Genomic DNA, 10,663 nt, shown 5'->3' on the forward strand with positions numbered 1-10,663 from the left:
GTTCAGAACCTCGCTACTACAGGTGATAATAGACCATGTGCCACACATTATTAACCAATCAGAGCACAGTACACCTAGCCGTTAAGGCTTCGTTCAAGCTGCACGTCTATGGCTGCGTTTAGACAGGCAACCCAATTCTGATATTCTTTTCACTAATTGGTCTTTTAGACCAATTAGACCAATAAGTGTAAAAAAAATGTAAATAAATCTGAATTGTTGCTGCCTGTCTAAATGCAGCCAGTGTAGTTGTAGGTCTACCAAAGATGGTGGATAAATAAAAATAGTTCACTGAGGCCGTTTACCGTTGAAAAACAATTGTCAGTTCTGGTCTACTTAAATGGTGTGTCTTCCATAGACTCATCGAGGCTGGTCTAGTTAGTTCCATGGCCAAATTCGAGAGGATCAAAACCGTATGTATTATTGGTCAATTGTAAAGGACTGACTGATCTACGAATAATAACGAGTATTAATTGATGATGGAAGTTGATTTGTAGATCAGTCAGTAGGCAGTCGCCTGCAATGTCGAAGAAGCCCATTGACATTCATTGAACAGCGAGTGGGGTGCATCACCCATCGTCACTGGGTGTACTACATGTTTTAGGGCTGCTAACCTTGATCCTGGAAGCAGTAAACAATTTTGTTACAGTATTTAAAATAATGCCTACCACTAATGTCTTATATTCACAGAATACCTGTTTGAAAATGACTGACTGTAGACGTGTGTCACTGTAGTCATGCACAACTTTCCAATGCTATTATTGGAGGTTGAAGGTTCTTTTAAAATAACATGTCTAATCCAGCGAATTGGCAATGATTCAATTGATTTAATCCTGTTTGCAGGATTGGGATTCATTATAGCTGCCTTTGGTCACTGAACCCTGGTCCCATGTTTCATGAGCTGAAATAAAATATCCCCAAAATATTATTTCTCTCAAGTGGTGTACAAATTTGTTTACATCCCTGTTAGTGAGCATTTCTCCTTTGCCAAGATAATCCATCCACCTGACAGGTGTGGCATATCAAAAAGTTGATTAAACAGCATTCCTGACTGCAGGAATGTCTACCAGAGCTGTTGCCAGATAATTGAATGTTAATTTCTCTACCATAAGCCGCCTCCAACATCACTTTAGAGAATTTGGCAGTACGTCCAACCAGCCTCACAACCACAGACCATGTGTAACCACACCAGCCCAGGACCTCCACATCCGGCTTCGTCACCTGCGGGATCGTCTGAGACCAGCCACCCGTACAGCTGATGAAAAAGAGGACTATTTCTGTCTGTAATGAAGCCTTTTTGTGGGGAAAAACTCATTCTAATTGGCCCCTGCCCAGTCATGTGAATCTTAAGTCCAAAATCCATAGAATTTTTTTCAATTGACTGATTTCCTTATATGAAAATCATTGAAATTGTTGCATTTATATTTTTGTTCTGTATAATTATAAAGTTAGTCTACTAACTAAATTGAGCAAGATTTAGGGCTCTATTCAATCCACATTGCAGAAATTCAGCTTTACAGCGTGATTGAAATTTAAAGGCAATGTTTCAGCTTTAGCGGAGACAGTATTCACGGTAAACACTGCATATGTCGGCTCAATCTGAAATTACCTTTAAATTTATATCGCAGAATCTGTGACGCTTCAATTTTAGAGTGAATAGAGTCCTAAATTGTGCAATATTTAAATAAAAGTATACTACAATAGCATTGCCATTTTTGTACCCTTGGCAGCCACCAGATTTCCGATATCTAACGCCCACTAGCGGCGGCCTGGGCTAGGCCTTTTTGCTGACATCCTGCAAATGAATCCCATCTGTATTGTGCAGTTTATCATAAGGAAAACAGATGTATACATTACTGTATTCAGTTACTGATGATGGTGTCTAGGGTTAGTGTCATATAGCTCCACATTACATTCTCCCATCAGAGATATTTTTTAAGACATGAAACTAAAGCCTAACAGAGATCCTTATACACTGTTAGAACAGAGTAACCTACATTGCAAAAGGTTAACAGTGAATGGCAGCGGTACTATTGCTAAGAGAGATCATTCATTGGTTGACAAGATGGTATCAATTTGCAGGGCTTAAAGCACATTAGAATCTGAAACCAAATACAAAAACACATTCACTCAAATAATCTCCTAAATGGTGTCTTTTATTGTGAAAATCAAGTAAACCCAGTTTCTCTGTAGTGCAACAGTCATTGAAAGTGTCCTTGAACATCCATGTAATGGAACATGGGAGAAGTCATATTTTAGTCACATCAACACCCAATAGAACAGGGCTCTCCAACCCTATTCATGGAGAGCTACTTACTGTCCTGTAGGTTTTCACTCCATACCTAATCTGATTTTAATAATTAGCTGGTTGATAAACTGAATCAGGTGAGTTACAACTAGGGTTGGAGTGAAAACCTACAGAAAGGTAGCTCTCCTGGAACAGGGTTGGAGAGCTCTGCACTAAAACCATGCCCCAGACCCATACCTCTTACACGTCAAAGGCTTTGGAAAGTCCAAGCAAGAACAGACAACATATACTGCCCTACAAAGGCAAAACTCAGAAACTAGGTATTTTTCTTACTGCAAAATCTGTCTTCAGTCTTTTTCTGTCTAGAGACAGCAATTTCTGATACACCATTATATATTCTGATCAATTGACTTGTTCTTGTGTCAGGAAATGAAATACCACATTAATCAGAAAACATACCTGGCCATTACAACAGATCAAATATTTTTTTTACCAACTTCGTAGTTACTGCATTTTGCCTTTGTAGGGCAGTATAGACTACCACACAAACTCGGCCCTGACCCAGAGTATTTCATTGTAAAGCAAGATTTCTAGTGCTGATACATTTTCTATAAATAACAAGTCACAAGTTTTCTGAAAGGGACACTTTGGTATCTGTTTATGACCAGCTGACAAAAGCTAAAAAATATATTTTGTTTCGAAAAAGGAGAATAGATGTGCGAGAGCTTTTAGACTGTATTAGTAGTCTGATGGGGAAAAAAACCAAATCACCATTACACTGGTCTCTGCCAACAAAAATAATGGGTGGAATCTTTTTGCTAGTGACATTACCAACCACTTGAAGAAATGTCAGAATTCATGTTTAAAGGGTTCAACTATCTATATCAACGTCTTCTACACTCTGTTTCAATAGCAAGGGTTGCCAAGAAACCCAACATCGAATTGCAATGAATTCTACGTCAGGCAAAAATTAGCATTTTTCAGGTGATAGAAATCTGAACCCACTACCAGCACTTTAAAAAGTTTATGTAATTATACTTTCCTGTGGAATATAGTCTCACATTCCTACCGCCAAAAGGACCAACCGCATGACAACCAGTAAAGTACGTTAAAATATCATGTTATTCAACATTCTGGCTGGTAGAGGTCGAGGTAAGAAACGTTCCTGATTAAAACAGTCATTTCTGCCCAACGTAGAATTCAATGTAATTCAACGTCGGGTTTCCAGGGAAGAGCAAGGCCGTGGTGGCTTTCATTAGTGAAAGCATAATAAAGAGTCGAAGTCTTCCTCTGACATGCATTTAGATTTAACATACATAGTTCAACATGACAACACTTGGTGGCCCTCACAATAGTCCAACAATATGAGTGAGGATAATGGGAGATAAAAACACGATCATGAAGTGAATGCTGAGACGCAAAGCACATTGTGTAGACAATACCTGAACTGCAAGTGTAAGAGGATTCATCCCTTAAATTTACATTCTATATCATAAAGTCTATTCATCTATCAATTCCAAGATTAAAAGCTCCAAAATACAACAATTCAAATGTTTTGTTCAGTAAAAAAAAAATGTACACCATATAAAATACACAAAAAAAAAAGAAAAAACAATCCCACTATGGGTAATGCCAAGGCCTTTTAATGGCAGAGTACCATGGCATAATAATAATTGCATTAAATATTAATGTTTCACACCAAGATGCAGACACCTCACACTGCATAAAATAACTAATTTAGTAATAGCCTACATTTGAAAAATAAGCTTGTCACAGCACCATTGAAGAATTTAGGGTTGTATTGACCTATAAGGAATCTAGCTAAACTCCGCTATTATCTAATATTAAAGACATTGCCACTGCAAAACAATGAAAGAACAGCTTTTCTACCAAGTAACTGGGTTTATATTTGATCTTTTGCAACAGTTTTCACTTTTTTCAAGTACTGGTGAAGCATCTACAAACAAAAACTTTTAAATGAATATTGTCATTGATGTGTAAAACCAAACTTGTATCATGCCACAATGGCCCCGGAAAAAGATTTCTGATTTCTGTGGTAGTACTGAAGAGTCTAGCCATACTAAACCTTTTATGCCACAAGTCAACTGTCAAAGTAAGGCATTTTCAGGCATCTCCAGTTCTGTTAAGAAAGTTTTCTGCTCCATTAGTGTTGACAAACTGAACACATGCTACATTGCTGAGTAACAACACTTCAACGAACAATCACCCACTGTGTGTTGGGTGAGACTAAAAATGTCCCCAAAACAATTGTACAGGATATTTTTCATGAGCTCATAACCTTGCAGTAAAGTAGCCTGTAAGCTGACAGCTGTAGTTGTAATACTGAACACAGTGTCTGATGCTGGATCAAGTGAGGTAGAGCATCATACAGACACACAGTTGTAAGATTTAGGGGCATGGGGGTTCGTGGTGGCTGGGAGGAAGTGCTCTGACTCACACCTCTCCAAAGTTGGCATGGCCCGTCTCCTTAGCATGTTCCCGGGCCTCCTTCTGTCCTACTAGGCCTGTCTGACACACCAGGCAGCGCAGGGCAAAGCGGTTAAGGTCCGTAAACTGCCGCTTCCTTCGCGCCTCATCTGCCAGCTCCAGGGCCTGGGCCAGGATGATGTCGTCTTTGGTGGAGAAGATGGTCTGGGGTGGAGCGTCGGAGCCGGGCGTCTCCTTTTGTAGTGGGTCGTAGTGGATGCCGTCGTAGATGAGCAGCACTCGTTTGTGGTAGCCAGCGTCCTCACCAAATCGATCCACACGCACCGTCTGCGTGTCCACTACACAGATCTCACATTGGTGGAACTTAGACAGGATGGACACCTCGATGGCTCCGCCCCAGGTGTCGTCACGTCTGATCCAGGTGCAGTACTCCTCGTTGGTCTTTCCCAACACCGCCTCAGAGTAAGCCATGGGGTTGCTGGACACAATCTGGGTGATGAGGCCTCGCATCTCGGGGGCACAAGCTGGGTCATATACCCCCCCCTCTACCACGTAGGAGACACTGGTGAACAGGCAGGAGTTGTCTGCTGGAACGACCCGTCTGGCCAGCACCGGGAGAGACTCTAGGTAGGGTCCCTTGGTTACAGCTGAATTTGTGGTCTGGGTCTTCATCTTGTTCTTCTCCTCCTCAACAATGAGAGTGTCTCCTGCAACAAATGTGTCATTTTCTGAATAAAATGCAGCCATAACATAGCAGGGTGAAGTCTATCCAGCTGTGTGAAAGTAACATTTGATTTATTCAAGTGAGAAGAGACACCATAGCCTACCTGATTTGATATGGTAGTCCCTTAGGTGAGCATTTCCGTTTCGGATGTCCAAGCTGGAGGGAGGGTAGCCAACCATGATCTTCTGTACATCACAGGGAATACCAGTAAGCTCCTCTACCTTGCTCTTCAGCTCCTGCACACTGGACTGGTGGGTCAGGCCCTGCATTATGTGGCTCCCATTTTTGGTCTTACAACGCAGACGCAACATCCTGGGGGTCCTTAAACTGTGGGAGGAAAAAATACCATTCAACAAGGGAAAGTTGTAAGTCACCTACAAGCCTGTGAAGTGTATGCCAGTTTATTCAGACCAAGGAACCTTGAAGCTAGACTTACTTACATTTCTAATGAAAGAGTTATTTGTTTCATGTCACACCATGGTGATGACAGTTTGGTGGAGGTAAACAAGTGGCTAAACTGCTGATCACAGCAGTGCGAGCAAAACAACTGACTGCAACAATTTCTTTGTTCTGCCACTCCCAAGAGTATTTCTGTTTTAGCAGCACAGTCACCAGTTAGCAAGCTAGCTAGCTAGCATGCTATGGACACCTTCTTCTTCTGCTAGCTACAATACTAGACGAGCTGGCTATCTGGCTTCAATTAAAATGGTAAACTCAAACTGTCTAGCTAAACACAAGCACAAATATTCATGAATGAGCAATATCATTGATGAACTGATTGGTAGTTAGCTAATTAGCTTGACAACTAGCTACCATTTGCTAGCCAATGCTTGGCTAGCAAACGGCTACTAAGCTAGCTGGCTAAACTGTTCAAATCAAATTGTATTGGTCACATATATTTAGCAGATGTTATTGCGGGTGTAGCGAAATGCTTGTGTTTCTAGCTCCACCAGTGAAGTATCTACAATTCACAACAATACACACACATCTAAAAGTAAAATAATGGAATTAAGAAATATATAAATATGGTACTTTACACTAACTAACGACATTGCAGCCTTGCTTTACATAACTAGCTTCATAGATACCAACGCTACGTAATGAACCTGTTTAATTAATAATTGGATCATTATTTATTTGCTTACCTGATGAAAAGTGTTACCCTGCCGCGGCGCGAACAATCAATATCCAATGACAGTCTCTAATGTGTACAACGTCACAACTGTGTCGTTCGTAACGTTGTTACTACACACAAATATGACGTGTACACAAGCTTTGTTTTCTTTTGGCCTGAAGAGGGGATTGATTGATTTTATTATCAGTTAAAAAATATAATCAAATCAAATCCTAATGGTCGCATACACATACATACAGTATTTAGTAGATGTTGTTGCGGGTGTAGGGACATGCTTGTGCTCCTAGCTCCAACAGTGTAGTCATATCTAACAACACACAACAATACACACAAATCTAAAAAGTAAAATAATGGAATTAAGAAATATAGAAATATTTGGATGAGCAATGCCATAGCGCAGAGTACCAGCAAAAAGCTTGGACACACCTACTTATTCAAGGGTTTTACTTTAATTGTTCTATGTTCTACATTGTAGAATAATAGTGAAGACATCAAAACTATGAAATAACACATATGGACTCATGTAACCAAAAAAGGGTTTAACATTTGTTTTTCAACAGGATGATGACCCCAAACACACCTCCATGCTCTGTAAGGGCTATTTGACCAAGAAGGAGAGTGATGGAGTGCTGTATCAGATGACCTGGCCTCCACAATCACCCGACCTCAACCCAATTGAGATGGTTTGGGATGAGTTGGACTGCAGATTGAAGGTAAAGCAGCCAACAAGTACTCAGCGTATGTGGGAACTCCTTCAAGACTGTTGGAAAAGCATTCCAGGTGAAGCTGGTTGAGAGAATGCCAAGAGTGTGCAAAGCTGTGATCAAGGCAAAGGGTGGCTACTTTGAAGAATCTCAAATATAAAATATATTTAGATTTGTTTAACACTTTTTTGGTTACTACATGTGTTATTTCATAATTTTGATGTCTTCACTATTATTCTACAATGTAGAAAATAGTAAAAATAAAGAAAAACCCTTGAATTAGTAGGTGTGTCCAAACTTTTGACTGGTACTGTATATACACACAGTATATGATGGGACTAATAGACATTATAGACAGTATATGGATAGAATATGTAGTATATCTGAAGAATACGTAGAGTAGAATAGTATACAGCAATAGTTAAATAGGATAGGCCTCGACTAGAAATCTGAATATACAGTACATACAGTACATATGAAGTGGGTAAAACAGTATGTAAATATTACTAAAGTGTTCCATTATTAAAGTGTTCCATGACTTTGTTCATAGGGCAGCAGCCTCTAAGGTGCAGGGTTGAGTAACCGGGTGGTAGCTGGCTAGTGACAGTGACTAAAGTTCAGGGCAGGATACTGGGCGGAGGCCGGCTAGTGGTGATGATTTAACAGTTTGATGTCCTTGAGATAGAAGCTGTTTTTCAGCGGTGATACAGTCTGACAGGATGCTCTCAATGGTGGTTCTGTAGAAGCAAGTGAGGGTCTAGGGACCAAGCCAAATTTCTTCAGCCTCTTGAGGTTGATAAGACCCCGTTCCATTTCAGATTGTTAGTGATGTGTACGCCGAGGAACTTTTCATCTTCTCCACTGCGGCCCCATCGGGGGCGTGCTCCCTCTGTTGTCTCCTGAAGTCCACGATCAGCTCTTTAGTTTTGTTGACATTGAGAACACACAGGCTGCGATTACACAGGTGGACCAATTCTGATATTTGTTCCACTAATTAGTCTTTTGAACAATCATTTCAGATCTTTTTACTTCAGATCTATTTCAGAGCTGGTCTGAATCGTCAAAAGACGAATTGGTGAGAAAAAAAAGTATTCACACAGTTGAACATTTCTAAAACGTGACAGGGATATCACTTCAAAGTCAGAGACTTATTTCCATTGTGGAAATTGTGGATGGGTCCAGCTATGATACCAAGTCTCTTTTAAAAATAAATGTTAACTCTGTCTCAGTTTATTAAGTACACCCATCTAGTACCAGGTCAGACCCCCCTTCGCCTCCTGAACAGCCTGAGTTTTTCAAGGAATAGAAATGTTGCACAATTAGTATCAAGGGAACCTAACATATGCCAGGAAAACATTCCACACACCATTACACCATCACCACCAGCCTGTACCATTGACACTAGGCAGGATGGGGCCATGGGCTCGTGCTGTTTATGCCAAATCCTGACTCTGCCATCAGCATTACGCACCACGAACCAGGATTGGTCGGACCAGGCAATGTTTTTCCACTCCTCGATTGCGTGCCCACTGGAACCACTTCTTGTTTTTAGCTGATAGGACTGGTCATCATGGATTACAGGTAAAGCCGCACCGAGCTAAAGGCTAGAGCTGCCGCTTTCAAGGAGCGGGACACTAATCCGTACGCTTATTACAAATCCCGCTATGACGCAGACGAACCATCAAACAGGCAAAGTGTCAATACAGGACTAAGATTGAATCCTACTACACTGGCTCTGACGCTCGTTGGATGTGGCAGGGCTTGAACATTTTTACGGACTACAAAGGGAAACTCAGCCACGAGCTGCCCAGTGACGCAAGCCTACCAGACGAGCTAAATGCCTTTTATGCTTGCTTCAAGGCAAGAAACAGTGAAGCATGCATGAGAGCACCAACTGTTCCGGACGACTGAGTGATCACGTTCTCCGTAGCGGATGTGAGCAAGACCTTTAAACAGGTCAACATTCATAAAGCCATGGGGCCAGATGGATTACCAGGACGTGTACTCAAAGCATGCGTGGACCAACTGGCAAGTGTCTTCACTGACATTTTCAACCTCTCCCTGACCGAGTCTGTAATACCTACATGTTTCAAACAGATGAACCATCCTGACAGGTTGCATCACGCCTGGTATGGCAACTGCTCGGTATCTGACCGTAAGGCGCTACAGAGGGTAGTGCGTACCTCCCAGTACATCCTGGGGCCAAGCTTCCTGACATCCAGGACCTATAGACTAGGCGGTGTCAGAGGAAGGCCCCAAATAATTGTCACTGACTCCAGTCACCCAAGTCATAGACTGTTCTCTCTGATACCGCACGGCAAGCGGTACCGTAGCGCCAAGTCTTGGACCAAAACTGTCCTTAACAGCTTCTACCCCCAAGCCATAAGACTGCTGAACAATTAATCAAATTGCCACCCAGACTATTTACATTGACCCCCCCCCCCCCTTTGTTTTTACACTGCTGCTACTCGCTGCTTATTATATATGCATAGTCACTTTACAAATGACCTCGACTAACCTGTACCCTCGCACATTGACTTGGTACCGGTACCCCCTTTATATAGCCTCGTTATTGTTATGTAACTTTGTTACTTTTTTATTTTATTTTTGGACTTTATAGTTTATTTATTAAATATTTTCTTAAGTCTATTTCTTGAACTGCGTTGTTGGTTAAGGGCTTGTAAGTAAGCATTTAACGGTAAGGTCTACACCTGCTGTACTCGGTGCATGTGACAAATAAAATGTTATTTGATTTGCTGCAATAGCCCATCCGTGACATGGACCAATGAGTTGTGCGTTCCGAGATTCCGTTCTGCACAGCACTATTGTACTGAGACGTTATTTGCCTGTTTGCAGCCCGCTGTTAGCTTGCACAAATCTTGCCATTCTTCTTTGACCTCTCTCATCAACAAGCCGTTTTCACCCACAGGACTGCTGCTGACTGGATGTTTTTGGTTTGTCACAAATTTCTCGGTAAACCCTAGACACTGTCGTGCGTGAAAAGCCCAGGAGGCCGGCCGTTTCTGAGATACTGGAACCGGGACGCCTGGCACCGACACTCATACCACACTCAAAATAGCTTAGGTCACTAATTTTGACCATTCTAACGTTCAATCGAACAGTAACTGTATGCCTCGATGCCCGTCTGCCTGCTTTATACAGCAAGCCACGGCCACGTGACTAACTGTCTGTATGTCAAGTACATGCATCTGTCAAATACAAATGACAGTGAAATATTAAAGCCTCATATAGTTAAAATTCTGATAATGCATTTGAAGTGACATGACCTGAGTTTTGTGTGTGCTTAATAGTTATCTTGAGCCCTACAAAGAGTAGGGAATGAACTTGAAACCTGATACCTCCTTCCCCAAAACTCACACACAAAAAGGAGAGAACAATTACACCTG

The 10,663-nt window shown here is 41.5% G+C and overlaps 1 protein-coding gene across 1 annotated transcript; it reads right to left on the reverse strand.

The window, feature by feature from the left end:
• Window positions 1-2,134: 2,134 nt before the first annotated feature.
• Window positions 2,135-6,636, reverse strand: LOC115150733 (ubiquitin thioesterase OTU1). Its single transcript, XM_029694325.1, has 3 exons — window positions 6,563-6,636; window positions 5,521-5,744; window positions 2,135-5,400 (listed from the first exon to the last, which is right to left on the reverse strand). Exons 2-3 carry the CDS (start codon window positions 5,726-5,728, stop codon window positions 4,700-4,702), a joined length of 909 nt encoding a protein of 302 aa, XP_029550185.1. The 5' UTR covers window positions 5,729-5,744; window positions 6,563-6,636; the 3' UTR covers window positions 2,135-4,699.
• Between the last annotated feature and the right edge of the window lie 4,027 nt (window positions 6,637-10,663).

The sequence above is a fragment of the Salmo trutta genome, chromosome 16 (assembly GCF_901001165.1).
Source record: "Salmo trutta chromosome 16, fSalTru1.1, whole genome shotgun sequence".
Taxonomy (NCBI): Eukaryota; Metazoa; Chordata; class Actinopteri; order Salmoniformes; family Salmonidae; genus Salmo; species Salmo trutta.

Bases quoted from the DNA above. Each gene is read 5' to 3' on its own strand.
- LOC115150733 (XM_029694325.1), bottom strand. From the start codon at position 5,728: ATGTTGCGTCTGCGTTGTAAGACCAAAAATGGGAGCCACATAATGCAG. The intron at 5,401-5,520 runs GTAGGCTATGGT...CATTTGTTGCAG, and splicing joins GGACTACCATATCAAATCAG to GAGACACTCTCATTGTTGAG.